Genomic DNA, 25,830 nt, shown 5'->3' with positions numbered 1-25,830 from the left:
TTCTTGACATATGTTAAATGGATACCATTATATTCTATGGGCGACGGATACATTCAACTGATGCCTTAGGTTAGAAACACACACACAGCGTATTCGGTGCGAATACACTGCGTCAAGCTGTGCAGCGTATCCGACCTGAACACCGCAGGGAATACCGTCTGGAAAATCGCACCACATTGTGGTGCGTATTTTCGGCGGAATTTCTGCTGCGAAGCGGCGCCGGAAAAATAAATGAAAGAGCTTTCATACTCACCCCCTCCCTCTACTCGACGCGTAGTCCGGCCCCCTGGGATGACGGTGCAGGCCATGTGACGCTGCTACCTGTGATTGGCTGCAGCGGTGACATGGCCTGCAACTTCTTCCAGGAAGGCCGGACTGGAGAAGAAGCAGGAAACTCTGGGTAAGTATGAGTTTATTTTTTTTCTTACTTGCGATTTATGCGGCGTAATCACTGTGCTTCCGCCGCAAATATCGCAACACACCCTGCTTTGTTGCGGGTTTAAGCACCCCATTGAATTCAATGGGAAAACCCGCAACGGAAGAGCTGCAAATACGCATCATTAATGGACATGCTGCGGTTGAAGAAACCGCACGTCAATTTATATGCGTTTTTTTCTAAGACATTTTTCCGCAGTGTGGGGACGAGATTTGTTGAAATCTCACCCACACTGCTGCTACTGTAAAATGCTGTGGGTTTTCCGCAATTGATCCGTTGCGGAAAATCCGCAGTGTTTACGCTGTGTCTGTTCGTACCCTTATAGTGGCATCCATTACCTATAGACTATAGTGGTATCCACTTAACAGATAGGTCATGAACTCTCATGCCCCCAGTTCACGAATTATCAGTTTAACGGATACCACTATAGTCTATGGTGACTGATGCCACTGTTGGCATTTCTAAGCCAGAAGTGGGTCCAAAACATGGAAGAGGTGCAATTCTTTCATTTTTAGTTTTCTCTGTGAAGGTTCCATTTCTGGTTTTGGCTTACAAATACTGATGCTAAATACTGTCGTGTAAGGCCGCATACACACGGCTGTGCCCGTAAAATGCAAAAGGACGGACATGTTCCATAATTTGCTGAACATTTCTACGACACGGACACCCATCTGTAGCGATACGGAAAGGTGTCCGCGGCCAATAGAACTGAATAGGTCCGTAATTGCGGACCATATTACGGTCCGTGGTTATGGACAATTTTTACAGTCGTGTGCATGGGGGCTAAAAGTGGCCTAACCGTATTCACCTCCGGGAATCATTATTAGGATATGTTCGCACATCGTGATTTATTGCAGATATTTGAGCCAAAATCAGACGTGGCTGCAGGAGGAGTATAATTTTTGTCTTTTATATTTCCTATTTCCTTTTGAAACAACTTCTGACATTGGCTCAAAAATCTATAACAAATCGCGTTGTGTGAACATAGCCTAAAGGTAAGTTCATGTGTGCAGATTTGTTGCAGAAGTTTCTGCAACTAAAATTCGATCCTATACATCTGAATGGATTTGTTTCTGCTAGTTCCATTCAGATGGTTGGAACTGATTTTGAGTTGCAGAAACTTCTGCAGGATGTAGATGGGAGTATTAGGCCGGGTTCCCACGGGTCTGATGCACTGCATAAAACCACACACCGTATCTGTCCTAGAACCTGCGGCACATTCGATCCGAAAAACCGCACCACATTGTGCCCACAACCTTAACTTAACTTTACTTAAAGTAAGAATTTATCATGTCATTTAACACTTTTTTCTATAAATGGTTGTCTTAGGGATTTTCATACAGTTCAAAGGCATTATTTTGTTCTCATACCACAAATCTGATGTATCTGCATGTAGATAACCTATCTGAAAACAGCATGGGTATAAAGGGATGAGTGTTTTGACTTTGATACATTTGGGGTATATTTATTACATATCTGCACCGCCACCGTGGATGGAAGCATACCTGTTGCTTCACCTTGCAGTGCCTCATTTTTTCTCCATCAAAGTCAATGGGGACACCATGATGAAAAGGCAATTAAAACACAAGGGCTACCAGGTCATGTTAAGGGCGTGCTGCAGGTTTTTTTAACTGCATTTCGTGGTTTGGATCTTTTTAGCAATTCCATCCGCTCCAAAGGATTATCATGTATTTTATGCAGTGGCCAAAAGCTCATCAAGAACATTACCTGTGAAAAGGGGAAAGCATCTCTTGGGGTCCTTTCACACATTGCAGTAAAGCCGCACTGAAAAACTGCATGTGTTTTTATAGCAATTTAATGTGTTTTAACACAGCGGCATGCAAAAACTCTTAAGACCCCCGCTGATCAGCTGTTTTTAAGGGGGTGCAGGGCTCGTTCCCCTTAATTTCTACTTTCTCTGTGAATCGTTGACATACATGTAGCGGTGATTCACAGGTATTGCAGGATAGGCTATCAATATAAGATCAGTGGGGGTCAGACTGTCAGCGCTCCTGCCATACAGCTGTTTTGAACGCCCCTTCATTGTTTACATGGTTCTCCTCCTAGTCCGCACTTGCACGTGCCGTTACATTTGTAACGTATTTCACCATTGTCCCATTCTCAACCTTGCCCTCTATCCTGAACAACATAATAGATAAAGATATCTTTTTTTATGTTATGTGAATATTAGAGATGCAATATCAGATTATCCCTATAATACGAGCTGGCTTAAATTTCTGCTATAGTTTTAGTCAGTCTTGCGAGTTTTTTTGCAAATTTTGATTTTCTATTCCAGAAAACTGCCGTGGATTCGTTAATAAATTTCCCAAATATGTTTTTCTCCTGTAAAATTTGGTAACTTTATTTCAGTGCAGTGAATCCGGTTTTATGGTATTCAGGAACACTAAATTCACGTGTATACAAATACATACGTAGTTCATACGATGTGGATATTTCCACTGTGGATTTGAAATTCTACACCTCGTGGCAAAAATAAGTGACGTCACTTCTGGACGCAGATTAAGCGAGGTACCGCGTCGGGTAGCCACATGCGGATTAGCTCCACTGAGCAAAAGCCTTAACCGCCTGGGATTATAGTACGAGTCATTTGGATGAGATTTGACCGTGATTTCCGCTTGGAAATCCGAGCATGCTGCATATTTTCAAGTCTCATTCTATTCTGGATGATCACTGCGGATTTCACTATTTTCAATGTAGAAGGGGTGAAAACCTCTATGAATACGCAGCAAATTCCACACATAACACATGCAGATTTGCTGCAAAATCTAGAAAGAAGGTCCTTCCATGTATTCCTTCTGCATAAAAGCATTATCATGAGTCATTTGTGCAGTGGTGACCTGCTTCTTACGGCTTGTCAAGCCCTGAATGCTTTTCACTGTACATGCTGGATTCACATGGGTTGGAAATGCATTGAATCCGCCGTGTTTCCGCAGCAATATCTGCACATGCGACGTGCAGATTTTTCTGTGTATTTCCGCAGTGAACATACAGAACAGAATGAGCACTCTGCAGTATTAAAGCATGCTCTGATTTCTGTCTGGAAAATATTCAGTTGCTTGAGAATGAGATGTTCAAATATTATCTGCTGCAGATTTTTCGCACTGAAAATCTGCAGAGTTTCCGTCCCTTGTGGATCCAGCCTCAACAATCAAAACTGCACCTTATCAACATACCCAATTGTCGTGTTGTGTGTGTCAGAGGGGGTCGGCATCCACTACAAGCTGGTTTTGAAGGAGGAAGACTATGCAAAAACTTTTCCTAACAAAGCCAGCATCCTTAATTATCTAGGCCCTGGATTAGACATGTTTCAGTGTGCATGATTTATACCGATTTTTGCCAGTGCTTTGTCAGCAGCTTCTGCAAACAAACACGTCTCTTTGCATTTGATTAACTGTCTGTCAAAGCTTTTATTTGCATTGAAAATATTGTGTATGGGCATCCCAGGAAGTACTAGGCTAATTTTCTCCATTCTTCAAAGGTGGGCCACGTGTCGCGGCAAAAAAAAAGTGTGTTTTGTTTGGCGCAAACCACGCTTTTTGGGAAAAAACCGCAGTTTGACTGATGTGTGAACCCAGTCTTAATCTTGAGTCACACATGCAGTTTTTAGTACAGTTATTTTTTTTGCTATGACTTTAGTAATTGCTGCAAAAAGGTTGCAATTTTCTGCGAGTAAGAAAAATTGCTGCAAAGAACCTGGGGAAAAAAGTCTTATAAAAAAAAAAAAGCTATTTTGTGGCATAACTATAGATAGATAGATATGAGATAGATATGAGATAGATATGAGAGATAGATATGAGATAGATATGAGATAGATATGAGATAGATATGAGAGATAGATATGAGATAGATATGAGAGATAGATATGAGATAGATATGAGATAGATATGAGATAGATAGATAGATATGAGATAGATAGATATGAGATAGATATGAGAGATAGATATGAGATAGATATGAGATAGATATGAGATAGATAGATAGATATGAGATAGATAGATATGAGATAGATATTAGATAGATAGATATGAGATAGATAGATATGAGAGAGATAGATATGAGAGAGATAGATATGAGAGAGATATACATAGATATAGATAGATATATATGTATATATAGATATATCTCCGCCATAATATTAAAGCCACCTGCCTAAAATTTTGTAGGTCCCCCTTGTGCTGCTGAAACCGCTCTGATCTATCGAGGCATGGACGCCACTAGACCTCTGAAGGTGTCCTGTAGTATCTGGCGCGAAAATGTTAGCAGCAGATTCTTTAAGTTCTGTCAATTGCAAGGTGGGGTCTCCATGGATCTGACTTTATTTTCAGCACAGCCCACAAATGCTCGTTTGGATTTTGATCAGTGTATTTTGAGGGGTGTACTTGGTCTGCAACAATGTTTAGGTAGGTGGTACGTGTCAAAGTAACATCCACATGAATGCCAGAACCCACGGTATCCTAGAAGGGCATTTCCCAGGGCATCACACTGCCTCTGCATTCTTTCCATAGTTCATCCTGGGAACATCTTTTACACACACCAAGCCGTCCACATGATGTCAAATAAAACATGATTTATCTGATCATTCCACTTTCCACCTTTGCTCCATGGTCCAGTTTTGATGCTCACGTGTCCATTGTAAGTAAATTTGTCACAGGACAGTGCTCCGCACGCGCACTCTGAGCGGTCTGTGGTTATGCATCCCCATATACAGCAAACTATGATGCACTGTGTGTTCTTACCCCTTTCCATTATAACCAGCATTAACTTGTTCAGCGATTTTGTGCTATAGTAGCTCTTTTGTAGGATTGGACCAGGCGGGCTAGCTGTCGCTCACCGCACACATAAAGGAACTTGGGTACTCCTGACCCTGTCATCGTATCACCAGTTGTGTTTCCATGGACCACTTTTGGTAGATACTGAACCCTGCACACCGGGACACCTCATAAGTCCTGCCGTTTTGGAGATGCTCTGACCCAGACATCTAGCAATCACAATTTGGCTTTTGACACAGCGGCTCAGATCCCTGCGCTTGCCAATTTTTTCTTCCCCCAACAACAGATCAACTTCAAGAACTGACTGTTCACGTGCTTCCTAACATATGACACCCCCCCCCCCCCCCTTGACAGGTGCTATTGTAACAAGATAATCAATGTTACTCACTTTAGCTTTCAGTGGTTTTAATTTTAACCCCTTCCCCCTGCTTGCATTCTGGGCACTAATGACCAAGCAATTTTTTTAGTTTTTCCATCGTCACATTCAAAGAGCTGTAACTTTTTTTTATTTTCACGTGGATATGGCTGTATGAGGACTTTTTTGCGGGATAAGTTGTATTTTTCAATTTTGCCACCGTTTTGTGGTATGTAGAGTTTTTTAGTTCACTTTTTTTTTGGGGGGGGGGGGGGGGATTTAAAAAAAGCAGCAATTTAGCCATTGTTCTATGCATTTTACATTCACGCCGGTTACTGTGCGGCGTAAATAACATGCTACCTTTATTCTATGGTATGATTACGGCAATACCAAACGTATAGTTTTTTTTTATGCTTCACTACTTTTGCAGAATAAAAACACTTTTGAGCTAAAATCATTTTATTTTGCATCGCCTCTTTCCAAGAGCCATAACTTTTTTTTATTTTTCCGTCAATTTCGCCATATGAGGGCTTGTTTTTTTACGGGACTTCATTGCTACCATTTTGGGGTACATGGGACTTATTGGTTAGCATTTTATAATTTTGGGGGGGGGGGAATGGGAAAAAATAGCAATTTTGCCGTTGTTTTTTGCGGTTTTATTTTTACGGGGTTCAACTTGCGGTTTAAATAATATGATAGCATTATTTTTTGGGTCATTGCGTATATGTGTAGTTTTTATTTTATTTTTACACTTTTACTAAATAAAACCATGGCAAATTTTTTATTTTTTTAATATGTACCTTATTCATTTTTATTTCACATTAATTATTTTTTCAGTCTCAGTAGGAGACTTCACTATGCGATCTTTAGATCGCAGATATAATGCTTTGGTATACTTCGTAGTGTAAGGGTATGTGCACACGCTTACTAAAAACCATCTGAAAATATGGTTTTCAAGGGAAAACCGCTCCTGGTTTTCAGGCGGTTTTTAATCAAACGTGTTTTTCGCTGCATTTTTTTACGGCCGGTTTTGGAGCTGTTTTTCTAGAGTCAATGGAAAACTAGGCGTGAAAAAACGCCCGTCGAAATAGAACGCGCCGTATTTCCCATTGAAATCAATGGGCAGATGTTTGGAGGCGGTCTGCTTCCGATTTTTTTCCGCAGTTTTTCAGGACGTTTACGGCCCGAAAAACGGCTGAAAACACTGCGTGTGCACATACCCTAAAACTGACAGGCATCTATTAGGACATGCCTCTGACACGTCCTAATAGGTATATAGCCAGGGCAGACCTGGGGGCCTTTGTTAGGCCCCCGGCTGACATGGCACTCCATCAGATGCCCACAATTGCATTTGCGGGCTGCCGATGGGGGACAGAGGGAGCTCCCTCCCTCTGTAAACAACTCAAATGCAGTGGTTGCTAATGACAGACGGCATTTGAGGGGTTCGGCCGCAATCGACGTTAACTTCGATCGCTACTGACGGAGCAGGAGCCTGGCTGACATTAGACAGCCTGCACGGGATACCCGTGCAGGACGTTGATTAGGCCACCGTGAAAAGGCAGCGGCCTACAATAAAGCCCATTAATGACTGCCGTGAAAAGGCGTATCGGCGGTCATTAAGGGGTTACGGTTGAGTAAGGTATGTTTGTGTGTGGGTATAGATATACTAGGGATGTCACGATACCAGAACTTGGACTTCGATACCGATACTTTGTGTAGTATTGCGATTTCGATACCAATTCGATACTTTGCCAACAGTAATAAAAAAAAAAAGTTCTTCCGTTTTCTGATGTGAGGCGCGAGGTGTGATGAATTTTGAATGTGCCTCACATTAAGGGTATGTGCACATAATTACTGCTGAAATTACGGAGCTGTTTTCAGGAGAAAACAGCTCCTGCATTTCAGACGTAATTGCTCGTACTCTCGTTTTGCGAGGCATCAATTACGGCCGTAATTTGGAGCTGTTCTTCATTGAAGTCAATGAAAAACAGCTCAAATTACGTCCCAAGAAGTGTCCTGCACTTCTTTGATGACGCTCTTATTTTACGCGGCCTCTTTTTGACATCAACGCGTAAAATTACAGGTCGTCAGCAAACCCATTGAAATGAATGGGCAGATGTTTGCCGATGTATTTGAGCCGTGTTTTCAGGCGTAATTCGAGGCGTAAAACGCCTCGTTTACGCCTGAAAATAGGTTGTGTGAACCCAGCCTAATAGTAATTAATCCCATCATGTTTCTCAGTCATAATGGGTTAATGTGTAAGGTACATGATGGGGTTAATTACTATTAATGTGAGGCACATGGAGGTTAAATTCATCACACCTCGTGCCCCACAATAAGTGAAAGAAAGCCGTTTTTATTTTTTTACAGCGTGCACATCATAAATGATGCAAAAAAATTGTTGTGAAGGTTATTACGGCCGCGCCAATACTGAATGTGTGTATATTTTATGTATTGAGACTTATTTTAATGTTTATTGTAAAAAAGGTGTATGTATTTTTTTTAAATTTAACATTACTTTGTTTTTACTTTATTTTTGAAACTTTAATGTACTGGCATATATCTATATGGCAGTACATTAGCATATATCTATGCCAGTACATTAGCCTGTGTACTGATGGTACCTAAGTATGCCATAACAGGAAATATGGTAGGACAGCCCTGGGGTCCTTCAATGGACCCTGGGCTGTCTGCCCATATATGGTATGTCCCTCAATCGGGATTCCTGTGATGCGATCCAAGGGGCATCCCCCCTTCTCACTTCCTCTTGAATGCTGCAGTCAGCTTTGATCGCAGCATTCAGGAGAATAGCGGCGGAGAGGAGAGGTTTCTCTGATCTCCGCCGTTATAGAGCGGGGCTGCTCTTGACATTAAAGGGGCTCTGTCACCACATTATAAGTGCCCTATCTCCTACATAAGGAGATGGGCGCTGTAATGTAGATGACAGCAGTGCTTTTTATTTAAATAAACTATCTATTTTTACCACTTTATTAGCGTTTTTAGATTTATGCTAATGAGTTGCTTAATGCCCAACTGGGCGTATTTTTACTTTAGACCAAGTGGGCGTTGTACAGGGGAGTGTATGACGCTGACCAATCCGCATCATGCACTCCTCTCCATTCATTTACACAGCGCATAGGGATCCTGATAGATCCTTATGTGCTGTCTTATACTAACACATTAACAATACTGAAGTGTTTAGACAGTGAATAGGCATTCCACGGGATGTCTATTCACAATCTCTGCACTTTGTTACTCTGCCTGTGGTAGTTACAGCAGAGGACGCGTAATCTCGCGAGATTACACTGTAGATGACAGGTTACAACGAGATCACGCTTCCTCTGCTGTAACTACCATAGAAACAGTAACGAAGTGCAGAGATTGTGAATAGACATCCCGTGGAATGTCTATTCACTGTCTAAACACTTCAGTATTGTTAATGTGTTAGTATAAGACAGCACATAAGGATCTAGCAGGATCCCTATGCGCTGTGTAAATGAATGGAGAGGAATGCATGACGCTGATTGGTCAGCGTCATACACTCCCCCATGCAACACCCACTTGGTCTAAAGTAAAAACACGCCCACTTGGGCATTAAGCAACTCATTAGCATAAATCTAAAAACGCTAATAAAGTGGTAAAAATAGATAATTGTTTATTTAAATAAAAAGCACTGCTGTCACCTACATTACAGCGCCGATCTCCTTATGTAGGAGATAGGGCACTTATAATGTGGTGACCGAGCCCCTTTAAGTGCGTGCGCGATCAGCATGAGGTGATGCGGCGGCGCAGGTACTGAAGACAGAACATGGGGGTGTTTTGCAGGGCGCCCGCCATGTTCTGTCTTCAGTGCCGCCGCTCATTAGTGCAGCGCTGGTCTCATCACATCATCCTGACCCCGCACACTTGTTATCAGGACTCAGGAGCGCGGCAATGACTGTATTACACAGCCGCAGCCCCGCTCTCATACATTCATGTGTTACTATACTTGGCTGTGCGCCCGCACAGCTAAGTATAGAAATACATGAAATAACCGTATCGAACCATTTGGGGATGCACGGTATCGAAACAGTATCAAAGTTTCGATGCTTCGTGCATCCCTAATATATATATATATATATATACACACACACTATATGAACAAAAGTACTGGGATACCTACACATTACTCCTACAGGAGCTTTTATGAAATCCCATTCAAAATCCAACACATTATTATGGAGTTGGTTTCCCCTTTGCAGCTAAAACTCTTCTAGGAAGACTTTTTGGAGTGTGTCTGTGAGAATTTTTGCCCATTTATCCACAAGAGCATTTGTGAGGGCAGACACCAATGTTGGATCAGAGGGCATGGCTAACCATCTCCGTTCTTGTTCATCCCAAAGGTGTTAGAAGAGGTGGAGATCAGGGCTCTGTGCGGGTTCCCACAAAGTTGAAAGCATACAACTGTTCAAAATGTCTTGGTAGGCTGAAGCATTAAGATTTCCCTTCACAGGAACTAAGGTGCCTAGGCCAACCCCTGAAAAACAACCCCATACCATTGTCCCTCCTCCACCAAACTTTACAGCTGACACAATGCAGACATGCAGGTAACATTCTCCTGGCATTCGCCAAACCCAGACTCATCCGTCAGACTGCCAAATAGGGTGATTTGTCACTCCATACAGAACGCTTTTCCACTGCTCCAGAGTCAAGTGGCAGAGTGCTTTACACCACCTCATCTGACGCTTGGCATTGTGCTTGGGGATATAAGGCTTGCATGCAGCTGCTCGGCCATGGAAACCCATGCCATGAAGCTCTCGGGGCACAGTTTTTGTGCGGACCTTAATGCCAAAGGAGATTTTTGCACTATGTGCCTCAGCAACCCCACTTTGACTCTACATGGTCTGCCACTTTGTGGCTGAGTTGCCGTGGCTTCTAAACACTTCCACTTTGTAATAATACCATTCACAGTTGATCGTGGAATATCTAGTAGGGGAGAAATTTCATGAACTGACTTGTTACAACGATGGTATCTTATTACAGCACCACGCTAGAATTCAGTGAGCGCTTTAGAACGACCAATTCTTTAAACAAATGTTTGTACAGGCAGACTGCATGACTAGCGGCTGGATGTTATACGCCTGAGGCAATGGGACTGAATGAAACAACTGAATTCAATTATTGGGAGGTGTCACAATTATTTTCAGGAATTTTTACGCAGCGTGTGGATGAGACTTCTTAAAACTCACCCACTTTACTGCCACTGTATTCTGCTGCGTTTTTTCCATCCACAATTCCGGTCGGAAATTACGCAGCCATTCCGCTACGTGTGGCTGAGCCCTTTGTGTCATGCAGCTGAGTAGGTGAATGTAATTGATCTGCTGATTTTGTGCTTGATATAAGGGCGGATTTACACGAACATGTAATACGTCCGTGCAACGCGCGTGATTTTCACGCGCGTCGCACGGACCTATTCTAGTCTATGGGGCCGTGCAGACAGTCCGTGATTTTTGCGCAGCGTGAGTCCGCTGTGTAAAGCTCACGACGTCCTATATTTGTGCGCTTTTCGTGCATCACGCACCCATTGAAGTCAATGGGTGCGTGAAAATCACGCGCAGCACACGGAAGCACTTCCGTGGGACGCGTGTGATTCGCGCAACACCAGTCAAAAGTATGAATGAAAACAGAAAAGCACCACGTGCTTTTCTGTTTACAAACATACAGACAGAGTGTCATAATGATGCCGGCTGCGCGAAAATCATATGCAGCCACGCATCATATGCTGCTGACACACGGAGCTGTTAAGTGCCTTTTGCGCTTCCATGGCTCCCTCACTTTAAGGCTGTGTTCATTTTTCAATGCAAAGGGTGAATTCCGCTGCAAATTCCGCATTTAAATCCACCACAAAACCAGCATGTAAAACATGCAGATTTTGTGGCGGATCGCTGCTGCCAATCTGAGGCCTAAAAACCCGCCACGCGTGAATCCCCACCCGAATGCTGTTTCCTGTAATCAAGTACCATTTAACAAGCAAAATTCTCTGACGGCAGAATCTGTTCCAACAAAAGGGTTATCTGAGTGGTCAGGAGCTTCCTACCCTCCACAGTGAACAGCTTTTCCTAGCCCTAACTTTGCTGCCACTAGATATTCACCAGTACGCAGTATGTAGGTTTTCTGCATATACAAATGCCTGCACAATATTTCTGTTTCAATCGGCACTATTGTACTATAGCTTGTAGAAAGGCATGTTAAAGTGCCCCGGATATATTCCGTGACCATGAACCTGCCTAAGATACTTTACTGTTGTGCATAATGTCACTGGTCATGGATATTCTATGCTCTGTGGCTACTAAACCCATCCATAAAGAAATTAGTACCCTTTAAAATTCCAGCATTTTTATTACATCTCCATAGCTAAAAGTGCGTTGCGGTGCAAGAATAAAATGCTCCATTGTGAGACATTCCGCTACTGCTTTCCTGTTACTGCCCACTGTTTAGTGTTCATGGTTTGCAATATTGGGAGAAAAAAAAAAAAAGAGGACAGGATCCTTACAACAGTTAACAGAGATAGTAAATTCCTTTAAATGTCGCTGTGGAAATCAATGTAGTTCAGTAGAATTCTGTTGGTAACAACTAATCTCTGCCGCTCTTTATTGATTTTCTTTTCCTATTGGAGGTCTTGGCACATTATTTCAGCACTGTAGGGCTAGGTTCACACATAGTGGATGCTAGGGATAGTAATGCAGTATGCTTGTAACATTTTTCTACATGATTTATTTACATTGCAGTTTTTCACCCAAAAAAAACACATCTACAGAGTATTTAATCATTTCATAAAAATTCTGTTTCATTGCTGCAGTAAAGTGAAAAAAAGTATTTATGATCTTGAGATGTTCAATTCATAGTTGTAGGTTATACAGGTTCAGATGACTGCCATTGACTGTACAGTATATGCTTCATACAGTTTTATAGAAAAGCATAGTCGAATGCACATTTCAATACAGTTGTAACTGTACCAGCCAAATGCATAGTCTTTTGGTATATATTTGACTATTGAAATTTATGGTCACGTTAGACATATATGTTGGGAGAATTTCCTGGTGTATATGCAGGACGGTTGCCCCAAACATTGTATGGAGCTATCCTAACATTAATGATGTACAAGCAGATAATTTCTGTTTTTGTTACACAGATTGAGCATCTCAGACCCTATTCACATCGCTTTTTTTTGTTTGTTTAGTGTGTACAGTGTAAAGCTCCCGTTGTGCACCCTAAACGGGTCTTTACGGATCCATTGTCAGATGAAGGCCAAAAGAGTGTCTTTTTTGGCCTCCATCTGTCCGGTATTCGTTAGTTTAATGCAAGAAAAGATATTGAATAGTATATTATACTATTCTCTCCCACGGAGTCCTGTATATGTTAAACGTATATGTGTTTGTTGTTTTTTTTGTTAACATGGTTGCCTATGGGTGACTGATGCCACTCTAGGGCATCCGTCACAGGCATCCGTTAAACCTATACGTCATGAGCTTATCAATAGTTTTTTTACAACGTAGCCATTAAACAGATGCCGTTATAGCATATGGGTGATAGATGTGTTAAGCAGATTTTTAATGTTGGCATCCGTCACCTGTAGTCTATAATGGCATCTGTTACGCAGTTATATCGCTATGTGCAGCTACATACACAAACACTAACATTACTGTAGTGTCCTGATAATGAATATACATCACTACCAGCCTGGACGTGATGTTTATTCAGAATCCTGACACTTCTGAATCTTTTCTGTGAGATTCCAGCAAAGCAAACTTAATCTCGCGAGATTACGATGTAACCTGTCATTTCAAACGAGATTACGCTTGCCTTGCTGGAATCTCACAGAAAAGATTCAGAAGTGTCAGGATTCTGAATAAACATCACGTCCAGGCTGGTAGTGATATATATTCATTATCAGGACACTGCAGTAATGTTAGTCTTTGTGTATGTAGCTGCACATAGCGATATAGCTATATCGCTAGTACAGTGTAAATGAATGGAGAGAAGTGCATGACGCTGATTGGTCACTGATTGGTCAGCGTCATACACTCCTCTGTACAACGCCCACTTGGGCATTATGAAACTCATTAGCATAAAGCTAAAAATCGCTCTTAAAGTGGTTTAAAACAGATAATTTTTCGAAATAAAAAAGCATTACGGTCACCTACATTATAGCGGCCACCTCCTTATATAGGAGATAGGGCACTTATAATGTGGTGACAGAGTCTCTTTAAGTCATATAAATGCTGAACACCGTCTTAAAAGCGGGAGCTGCACACAAGAGATTGGCTTCTGAACTCTGTATAGTCAGCGCTGAACACCAGGAGAGAGCGGTGCTGCTTTGTCTGCTTATCAAGCTCCCAACACAGCGCCGACCAGTGTTCAGCACTGACAAACCACAATGCAGTGCGGTTCTTTCTCCAGGTGTTTAACACCGCCAAACACATAATGCAGGACCACACTCTTTCCCTGTGTTTAGCGCAATCAAGTATGCCACGGCGCTGGACACAGAGAGGGAAGTTTGCCAGGAAAACATGCCCCACATACCACATCGGTGCCACAGGTTGCTGACCACTGTGCTGGTTGGTAAGACCCCAGTAGAAAAAGATTGTGAAGCCCTGACCTACCATGTGTGACTAGCTCTAGAGCACAGTCTATGTACATTGAAGCCTGTCAGCGGACTGTATGGACGGATGTGTAAACAAATGCCGCATCTTCATATCGACACAGTCCCTGAGGTATGGAGTTACAAACTTTGTTGGCTTGTTTTGCTTGTGCACTGCTTAGGAGGTATTTACACATGCTGTTTTTTTGGCATGTTTTTGCGCAAAATGGCGGCACAAATGTGGCAAGTTTGCACAACTGCAGGCTTTTTGTTGCGATTTTGCTAGAATTGTCTTAAAAAAATAACACAAAACCTGTCCGTCTGCGTCCCTTGCTACAACTGGTTTGCTCAATGAAAAGAAAAATTTGAGAACATAGTTAGCGGTATTCTATATGATTACTTTTACTTCCTGTAATGGAGAGGCTGCAGCACTTGGAGACATGCCAGAGGTTGGATTGAATCTGTCCCTTTTCATTTTGGTGTTGGCCTTGACATAAAGCATTCTTTATCCCTCACTGCATAGGTTTCCTGTTATGATCTTTTCATCCAGTTTTCTCCACTTTGTAAAATTATCCCATTTTCCCGAAGTAAGTATTGTTCTCTGCCAGATCGTTCAGACTTTTAAAAAGGATCTGTCAGCTGAATATGCTCTACTATGTAAGGGAAGCAACAGGTCCGTGCTGTTAATATCCAAAATTAGACGAAAATGTTGGTGACATTTGGGTATTAGGAGTGCTGAAAGATTACAGCAGACACTGGTATAAGTGCGCTGTATTCACGAGGGAAGTGCCCCCCGCCCCTCTTTGCAGTGACTGGCAGACTGCTGTGGATTTACATATGCAAAGTAGCATGTCCGTCACAGCGGGAAAAGGCGGAGGAGCACTCCCCCCATGAATACAATGGACTAATAACTGTGTGTACGCTGTAATATTATATTTCATCGCGCCTATTACCCAAATTGCACAAATTTGGATAATCGGAGAAAGGACCTTTGACTGTAATACGGCTGCCCTTACATAGAAAAATCTTATTCTGACCTTACTGGCATCCATTGCGTTCAGGTATTAATTCGGCCTCTGGGAACCTTAGTCAAAACGTTGTTGCGCCACCTGGCCACAAGTTTGAAATATTCCGCCGAATGTTTGCTGGTACAGTTACATACGTCTGCCATTGGTTCCCATTGAAAAAAGTATACTGTACGATATACTATTAGGCCTTGTTCACACAGTGCAGGTTAGATGCAACTTTTGCATGTATCTTTTTTTTTTTTTTTTTTTTTTTTTTAAGCCAAAACCAGGAACATAAACAATAGAAATAGGTTCCTGGTTTTGGAAGGCCTTAAAGTGTCCCCTCTCCTGCATCCAATTCTGGTTTTGGCTTAAAAATGCAGGCAAAATCTGCAGTGTGACCAAGGCCTTACGCTTTTCAGTACAACTATATACAGAAACATAGTGAACTACACTATTCAATACCATTGAGGCAAAGCTATACCAGCAGTCTTTGGCATGAGTTTGATGTTTACATTGGGAGAATTTCGTGCTAAATATAAAGCTGAAATATAATGTGAATCTAGTCTAAGATGTAGGGAATGGATTTCTGCAGCAGAAAGAAGCCTGAATTTTTTTAAAATTTTGTAGACACATTTAGGGTATTTTCACACGCTAAAGTAAAAACAGCTGTAAAATACGGAGCAGTTTTCAAGGGAAAGCAGCCTCTGATATTCAGCCGTTTTTTAAGCATCAAACGTTTTATGATTCGTTTTTGGAGCTGTTTTTCTATTGACACAATGAAAAACGGCTCCAAAAACGACTCCAGAAGTGACATGCACTTCTTTTTACGGGGCGTTTTTTTCAAACGGCTGCGTAAAAAAACGGCGTTCAGCTTCCGTTTTTTCAGCTGTTTTTCGGGGCATTTGCAGCCCGGAAAACGACTGAAAATAAGCTGTGTGAACATACTCTCAGGCCTCCTTTACACACACACTTGATTTTTTTTAGGGCAACAGGAAACGCATCTGAAAAAAATTTGAAGTGTGGTTGTTTTAGGTGGTGTTTTTTATGTTGTAAATCATGTGCCTCAGAGATAATGTGATGCAAAGATTCCTCTTTGCAACACATGATTTATTCATAAAAAATGCCACCACACACATTGACACATGCAGTTTTTTTAAGAGGTAAGAAAAACCTATAGAGGTCAGAGGGAGAAAAACGCCACCTTATGCTGCAGAAAATGCCAAAGGTAGGCTTGCTACGATTTGGAAATAACGCCACGGAGCAAAAAAAAAAACTCAAGACAAAATTAAAAAGCCTCCTAAGGCCTTGTTCACACAGCGTGTATTAGACTCATTTTTTCCGCGTTTTAACCACACCGAAAAATGCAATGAAAAACGCATGCTTTTAAGCTTCCCATTGACTAAAATGGGAAAACGCATTGTAGTGGTTTTTTTTTACGCTTGCGTTTTTAAAAAATGCTTCGTGTAAAAAAGGAAGTGTCGAGTCAATTCTTGGCACGTAAAACATGTTGAAAACGCACCTAATAACCATAGTCAATGAGAGTCCTAATTACTCGCCCAAAAAACACGTAAAAAAAAGTGTCAAAACCGCCTGTACTTTGCAAAAAGCTAGCGTTTTTGACGCATTTACACAGGTTTTTTTTGAGCACCGTGTGAACAAGGCCTTAAATTAAATTTCGCCATTTAATCTAAGCTGACATCTGGCCACAGTCATTCATTTTTTTTTGTGAATCCACCCTCAAAGGGTCATTTATTTCCTTCAAGTGAAAGCAGGAAATGTTTCAGGTCACTCTCACCAAGATCAGAATGAAAGGATTTGCATGTTTCATCATTTCTCAGTATAATGTCAAGCACTACTATGACCAGCTGTCTAGATACAGATCATCATTTCAGAAAAATCATTATGTTCATTCATCATTTTCAGTGTGATTAAGATTTTATTTCACCGCAGCCTTTTCGTTTCCTTATCTTTTTCCTTTTTGCTATAAAACCCGATCAAATTATGTCTTTTGCCCATTTCTAAGGAGGCTGTTCAAATCTATATGAATCTCTCCCTGTGGATAATGGCCTACTATCTGCACCACTACCATTATCCACAGTGAGGGATTCCTATATGTAACAGATTTGTACAGCCTCCTTGGAAATGGACGGATTCATCGTCTATTTGTCCTACACTTGGCGCGGTGGCCTGGGTCATGAGTAGCAACAATATCAAAAGGCCTATTCATCGTATTTATTGTTGTTGTTCCGGTCACCTTTTTATTGGGTAGCGAATAAATCCTGATAGCTGCCTTATCCAGCTTTTTTGCCATCCTGGGTGGTGTATGTTTCTCTTTTTGTTTGCAATATTGCACCAGTTAGGCTGTGTTCACATCAGCGTTGCCCTTCAGTTGACGAGTTCCGTCGGAGGTTTCCGTCAATTTAACCCCTCAACGGAAAGGCAACGGTGACAAACGGAAACCATTCGCAACATTTCCGTCACCATTGAGATCAATGGTGAGGGAAACGTAAGCTAAGGTTTCGGTTGAGGGGTTTATATATTCTATGATTGCTTGTTTGGTTCCCTGATGAACCTGCCCGTTTTCAGGGGAAATGCGTTGGAACCTTGGATAATGTCATTGAATTCACTACTGTTTCTGAAAACTGAAATGAATGCCATTTGAATTTATTTTGGAAGTACTTTTGATCACCACCTGGGAGTTGTAGACCAATACACCATCGCAATGTGTAAATGCTGCCCTGCTGGATTTTTGATCATTTTGTGATTTTTCGGCTCAATATCTTTTGTGCTGATTTTTTATTTTTTTTTTCTGTGCATAAGTAATATTTATTGCACTGATCTGTGTGTGTGTGTGTTTTTTTTACCCCGCCTACATATATCTGATATTCCTAATAATCAGTTGGTTAGGCCATTAACAGGGTGTCTAGGGTATAGGATGGAGGTCGGGGTCGTCAGTTGAGTAGGGTTGTTGCTCCAATTAGGTAGGGTGACCTGCTAAAGGGGGTTTTTACACTGGGCGAGTATCGTGCAGACGAGTGTTCGTGTAACGCTCCTTGGCGATCGTTGCCCTGTGTAAACAGGGCAGTGATCGGCAGAAGAACGAGCAAACGCTCGTTCATCTGCTGGTCGTATCGTTTTAAAAAAGAAAAATATCGTTGTCGGCAGCACGTGTAAACAGGGAGACGCGCTGCTGACATGATAATAATGTATGGGAACAAGTATCTGAGTAAGGACCGCTGATCCCCATCCATAGCTCTGTGTGACAGGAGCAAACGAGCGCCCATCAACGATGTCTTGTTGATCGCGCTCTCTGCATTGGCCTATTGTCGGCCAGTGTAAAAGGCCCTTTAGGTATACCAAGGTCAGTTGTTTTGTCCTTACCCCCCATATCTTTAAAAAAAAAAAAAAAAAGGGAAGGTACCCTTCCAAATCAATCACAAATAACTAAGCAAAAGTTGCTTTTATTGATGTCTTCTTTTTTTTTTTTTTTATCAGTCACATTTTCTATACATTTTTCAACAACCGCTGCTCACTATTTTGGCCCACCAAAGCCGCTATATCTGTTTGGCCCTGTGAATAATAGCGGTCTAATAGACATGTACTTGTTGTTTTTGTGTAACTATATGTTTTCCATAGTAAATCATAGGATGTCCTCCTGACTCCCAAAATATTTTTTTTTTGCCAGCATTGTTTGCAAAGCATTGGTCTAAATGTCAATTGTTGCCATTGTTTACCAAGCAATGCCACATAGATCAGGTGACAGACAAATCTCCAGAGACTCGAGGACATAAAGCTGTGTCAACTTTGTTAGTTCCTATGTACCAACCGCAGCCAGAGCGGTGCCACTGGACCCCAGCGCTAGAGAATGGATTGCTATGTTACTAGTAGAAGGCTGAGGAATAGGGGCAGAGTAGCTTCCGGGAACTTGTCTCCCACATGGATGGTTCTTTTAATAGATGTCTCATCTTAGATTCTAGTCCTCTGCCAGAATACTGATGTGTCCTGGAGTTGTTTATACTTGTACAAGGTTTCTAGTTTTAAAGGTTTCCTTTATATTCCACTTTACTTAGATAGTTCTGTTATCTCTGTTTTGCATGAATGACCTTGAAGACCTTTTTTTGGAAAGAAACTTCAACATGTGTTACCTGCTTATATCTTGTTTGTCCTTTCCCATGTTTTTCCTTTTGCCATTTTTTCTTTGTATTATAGAGATGGTTCCAGTTAAACTACCATTTGCAGTTCACTGTACTGAATTACAGTTTCATCAAATCCTAAAGCTACTTGTGTCATAATAGTTTTCACTGTATGAGATTCCTGCAAGGTCTGCTGAAGATTAAACAGAGTGATTTATAGACCAGCTTGGTATCTACATACAGTGGGAAGATTTTGTTGGGTCGACACGTCACGGTCAAAATAAGTTTTTTTGTTTTTTTTTGTGTGGCATGTCTTCACCATTTTACAACAAAAAACGCATTTTGACTGCAATGTGTGAACCCAGCCTTAAAGAGGCTCTGTCACCACATTATATATCGCGAGATTACGATGTAACCTGTCATTTAAAACTAGATTACGCTTGCCTTGCTGTAAATATCACACAGACGCTACAGTAATATCAGGATTCTGAATAGACATCACGTCCTGGCTGGAGGTTATGTATATTCACGGTCAGGACACATGAGTAGCGTTATAGTGTGTGTATATGTGGCTGCACATAGCGATATAGCTCTATCGCTATCTGCAGAGTAAATGAATGGAGAGAAGTGTATGACGCTGATTGGTCACCGATTGGTCAGCGTCATACACTAATCTCTACAACGCCCACTTGGTCAAAAAGTAAAACACGCCCAGTTGTCCATTAAGAAACTCATTAGCATAAAGCTAATATAGCTCATAACTCCGTCAAAAATTATCGTTTTTCTAAATAAAAAAAGACAGCTGTAATCTACATTACAGCGCCGATCACATCATGTACAAGATAGGCCACTTATAATGTGGTGACAGAGCCTCTTTAACGTACCCACATACATAGCAAAATTGTTGCAGATTTTACTGCATATTCACTGCAGATGTCAAGCCTTCTACATTTAAAACGGTGAATACCGCTGTGAACAGCTACAAAAGTATGAACGTGCTGCAGATTTGAACACCATTTTCTGATCTCCGTGCCAAGTTTATATGAATTTTCCACACAGTTTCCATCTGTCTACCCTAGTAGTATCCTGTCTAACTTAATGACTATATTAATATATCTACCCAATTGCCTTAATACTGCCGTGAGTTGGTTATTAATGTATCTCATAAAGATTTATCTCATGCAGTATAAGAACGTGAATGGGTGGACTGTAGTACTAAGAAAGGTTATCAAACTTGGGTCTATTCAGTTTAGAAAAAGACGGCTCAGGGGCGATCTAATTACAATGTACGAATATATAATTGGACACTACAGGGATCTTTCTAATGATTTTTTTTACACCTAGGCCTGTAACAAGGACAAGGGGGAATCCTCTACGTCTAGAGGGGAAAAGGTTACACCACAGTCAGACGGGGATTCTTTACTGTAAGAGCAGTGAGACTATGGAACTCCCTGCCACAGGATGTTGTAATGGTTCATTCTCTGAACAAGTTCAAGAAGGGCCTTGATGCCTTTCTTGAAAAATATAATATTAGAAGTTATGAGTACTAGATTCTGGAGATGGGACTTTGATCCAGGGATTTATTCGGATTGCCATATTTGGAGTCGGGGAGGAATTTTTTCCCTAATGAGGCAATTGGCATCAACCTCATTGGGGTTTTGCCGTTGTCTGGATTAACACAGTAGGATTATAGGTTGGACTTGATGGACCTGTGTCTTTTTTCAACTTTATCAACTATTTAACTATATAACTATGTTCACATCTGCGTCGTGGTTTCCATTACAATGGAAACCACAATGCGGTGCCGGATCCGTCGTACGACGCATAGCACTAGCACCTGACGAACTGCATTGACACCGTTGTGGTATCCATGGTTTTGACCAGAAGAATTGCACTGCATACATTGCTATTTTTCCCGTTGAATCTCAAGAGGCCTCCAAAACAGACATGAACATAGGCTAAGTTTGTCTCTTCAGGCCGTTTGGATAGGTTTGGCTTGGTTTCTGCCGAAGGAAATGTATTTTGTGTGTACTAGTAAGTGGCAGCATGTAGTCATTTCTTAATGGACAATAAAGCGCATGATGACGATTCCTCTAAGCTGTTTGTACACCTAGCAGTAGTGTGCTGTGCGGCTGAAAAACGTGCATTTTAACTGCTCGCGTGTTTGGTCATGCGGCACACAACCGCTAGGTGTACAGTCACCAATGGTTTACAATATTTTACCCTGTACCTATTTGCAGACGCTTTATATTAGTATCTTCTTTATAATTCACATAGGATGAAAAAGGCATTTAATTTGCCGATTATTGAAGTGTAATAAAAAATCTTCGGTAAAACATGAGTTCACAATCCTGTGTTCCTGTAATGAAATTACCTGATTGATGTGTCAGAAGAGATGACTGGTGTTACTCTGGGGAATCGCTGCCATCTCATTTTGTTACAACTTTGTACTCTGCGTTTTTTCCCTCTCTGCTTAATTGCTTCTCATTACTTGCCCAAAGTTCTGGACTCTGTAAAGTAATATCTGAAGATATTTATAGACCTCTGCTTTTTGTCTGACAGAGGTGTTGAAAACCTTGTTAAATGTTCAAGTGATGCAGACCGTGTGGTCAGTGTCGTAAGACTTTAGCCCTACATCTTGGTCATATAATATCCCTACTTTTCATGTCTACCTTCACTGGAATTGTTTTTTTTTGTTTTGGTGTTAATGGTTGATTTATTTGTCCTATTCCGTAGATTAGTTGTACACCTGCATTCTAAAGAGGTTCACCTAAGACTTCGTTCACATCTGCATCAGGGTCCCGTTCTGTCGGACCTTCCCGTCAGAACGGGACCCTGACTGAAACAAACAGAAACCATAGGTTTCCCTTTGCATCACCATTGATTTCAATGGTGACTGATCCGGTGCCAATGGTCTCCGTTTGTCTCAGTTGTGCAAGGGTTTCGAAGTTTTGACGGATTTTATAGTTTAGCGGACTACGGTATTGATTAGGCCTTAGGCTGGATTCACACAGGATGGAAATACGGTCCATACGTCGGCGGCATTTCCCGGAACAAACACACTGCAGGGAGCCGGGCTCCTAGCATCATAGTTATGTATGACGCTAGGTGTCACTGCCTCGCTGCAGGACAACTGTCCCGTTCTGAAAACATGATTACAGTGCAGGACAGTTGTCCCTGCGGCCGACATACGGACAGTATATCACGGACCAAACACGCCGTACAGCCTAGATGTTGTTTCATTAAACATTTCATCTTTTTATTTTTGGGTTATAAGTGATTATAGCCTCTATGAATATAATAATAGTATAGTATAAGAAAAGTCTTATATTGTATATACGTATATTGTAAAATCTCTTATTGTAGATCTAATTACTATTCAGTGATGCTAAAAACAAGTATGAACTTCTGACAACCTCTCGAATGAATAGTTGTCACATGAGATAGCTGATGCTGTGGTATAAGTGGTGTTTGAGAAACAACCATGTAACAGGAGTACGTCCTCACTTGGCCTCGTTTCCATCAGAAAGAATTTCTTAACAGTCAAAATTTACCGATTTTTAATGATAGTTGTTACATCTACGCTAATACAATTTGAAATAATTGCTCTTTTACCTTTTTTAAGGTTTCGTTTTTTTGTTGTTTTTTTTAAACTTGTTTTCAAATGTCAATGGTTTGGTCATATCGTGTTATGATATGTGGGAGGCCCATTGAATAAAATGGTTGTTGATTTTGAGTGAAAGCTCAAGTCTGTTTACGATAGATTGTATTATTATGAATAATGGTTGTGAGTATGAGTCCGTTATTGTTAACCCACTTGTAGTCATTTTTATATAAAATAAGTACATGATTTAATATTATTTATCTATGGCTGGCTTTACTATGAGAATTCAGAGGAACACACACTGAATATCCTTGAGAAAGCTGTCCACAACACCCATGAATTATCACTTGGTTTTTACTCACAGATCATTTTTTCTTACTTTTGCAGAAAGACCTGGCACTGAAACCACCCGAACGTAAAGAGAAATGGGACAGGCATCCTGCTAAGAAATCGAGAGAGTCAGGGAAATACATTAGTACAGAGCCAAGTGAGAATGGACACAACCATGATGCCGGCAACTTGGAGAGAGGAAAAGAGCGGGACAAGAAGAAATTCCCTCTGAAGACATTCAATCAGGTATGGCTGTAAAATACTCACACTTGCTTTTGGAGTAACATCTATTTATATCAAATTTCCTCAAATTTTGCTTACACTAAAATATTTTTTTGTAATGTAAACTGCATTTTTTATCATTTACATAATTTTCCATAGAATTTTCCTATGATGTGCATTTTTGAGATGTAGTTACTATTACCACACGCACGTAGATGTCCTACATGAGATTTGCGCCCATTAAATAAATGGGTGCAAGGAGGGAAATCACCTGGAGTAGACCATTTATTAGATATTTTTAACTGGCCATCATCGCCTATGAGCCATCCTGAATCCCATGTAATGATATTTCTAAATGTGCTTTGCCAGATTAAACCATCGGTGTCAATATGAAGTGGCCCCCAAAGAAAGCACTTCTAGGTTCTGTGGAGTCCCATGATGTATCCCGTTTCTGTTGTCCTTTTTATAATAGATCTGTCAGAGAGATGGCTTCTCTTTCATTTCTGATTCTACACTGAGGCCTTTGTCATTTGTGAATGATATTAGCAGCACATTTAGTTGATGCTATTATTTGCTCTGGTTTATGTGTAAACATTCCTGATCTGCCCACTTGCTGGTTGTATACCTGAAATGCTGTATAAGGCTTGTCAGAGTAAAAGAATGCTGTTAATGATTTTCATTTCTTTCTGGTCTTTTTCTTCATTTTAAAGAGTAATATCATTGTCTGAACACAAACCTAAGGCTGCTACATTATGAATGAAAGGAAATGGGTTATCCATACATACTGTAACTGGTTCGTTTTACATTCTTCAGTACAAGTGAATAGTGTATGCAAGTTGTCTGAGGACAAACAAATGTACACGTATTGTAGGCTGCTAATGAGTAGATCTTGCAAAATTGAAACTAACTCATTGTGACCCGGTGCTGTCAAGACAGTGAATTATCTGTGTCAGTGCTTTAAAGGAGGGGGCTAGTTTGGGGCTGTAGGGTCTTGAGGAAAGTAACAACCGCACGCTGTGAAGAGGGCACAGATGGCTGTCCCTTCTACTGCAACAATAATCTGTGACTGCATCAAATTCACAGCTGCTCTCCCGATCCACGAGGGGATTCCCCCAGCCCAGAGTGTAGAACAGGGATGCTCAGGATATAGAGCGCGATTGAACTCCCCTCAGGCCAGACCATGTAATATAGCAGCTCCTCCATCAGACATTACTTTAATTTTCCTCAATACTGACAACAGATGGATTAAACTATAGCAGTAATGGGGGATATGCTTCTAACTAGACCTAAAATAGTCCCCCACCCACTAGGGATAAGTAGTGCAGAATTAAATTGTAAATAACGCTAGTAAAATCCTTCACGCTGGGTAAAACATGCTGCTCCAGCAGTTCAGGGACACCTGCCATACCATAAAGAGGCTCTGTCACCACATTATAAGTGCCCTATCTCCTACATAATGTGATCGGCGCTGTAATGTAGATTACAGCAGTGGTTTTGAGTTAGAAAAATGATCAATTTTGACGTAGTTATGACCTATTTTAGATTTATGCTAATTACTTTCTTAATAGACAACTGGGTGTGTTTTTACTTTTTGACCAAGTGGGCGTTGTGGAAGAAGTGTATGACGCTGACCAATCAGTGACCAATCCGTGACCAATCCTCGTCATACACTTCTCTACATTTATGTACTCTGCACATCATGATCTAGCAAGATCACTATGTGCTGTCACATACTCACACATTAACGTTACTGAAGTGTCTTGACAGTGAATAGACATCGCTTCCAGCCAGGACACGATGTCTATTCACAATCCCGACACTTCGGTAACGTTTGTGTGGGACTTAATGACGGCAAGCGTGATCTCGCGGGAACGCGCTGTAAATGACCGCTTACAGCGAGATCACGCTTGCTGTTCTGTAAGTCCAACACTAACGTTACCGAAGTGATGGGATCGTGAATAGACATCGCGTCATGGCTGGAAGTGATGTCTATTCACTGTTAAGACACTTCAGTAACGTTAATGCGTGAGTATGTGACTGCACATCATGATCTAGCAAGATCACTATGTGCTGAGTAAATGAATGGAGAGAAGTGTATGACGCGGATTGGTCAAAATTGATCGTTTTTCTAAATAAAAAACACTGCTGTAATCTACATTACAGCGCCGATCATATTATGTACAAGATAGGGCACTTATAATGTGGTGACAGAGACTCTTTAAAGTATTGATAGTTCATTTTATGTTCTTGATATCCCAAATCCACCCATTAAATTTGTAACCAGTACAGATACAAAGGCTAAAAGTTTCACAGGCATTGAATAAAGGGTT

General features: G+C 41.2%; 1 protein-coding gene across 11 annotated transcripts in view; it reads left to right on the top strand.

Annotated features, from left to right (window-relative positions):
- FBRSL1 (fibrosin like 1) overlaps positions 1 to 25,830 on the top strand; it is a 539,464-nt gene that overhangs the window by 193,944 nt on the left and 319,690 nt on the right. For all 11 annotated transcript variants that reach the window (XM_075832783.1, XM_075832773.1, XM_075832754.1 and 8 more), the window contains exon 3: positions 23,336 to 23,524. In XM_075832783.1, the coding sequence (XP_075688898.1) occupies positions 23,336 to 23,524 (189 nt within the window). The remainder of the gene's footprint in view (positions 1 to 23,335; positions 23,525 to 25,830) is intronic.

The sequence above is a fragment of the Rhinoderma darwinii genome, chromosome 1 (genome assembly GCF_050947455.1).
Source record: "Rhinoderma darwinii isolate aRhiDar2 chromosome 1, aRhiDar2.hap1, whole genome shotgun sequence".
Taxonomy (NCBI): domain Eukaryota; kingdom Metazoa; phylum Chordata; class Amphibia; order Anura; family Rhinodermatidae; genus Rhinoderma; species Rhinoderma darwinii.
The sequence above is the reverse complement of the archived record's forward strand: the minus strand, read 5'-3'. Positions and strand labels throughout refer to the sequence as shown.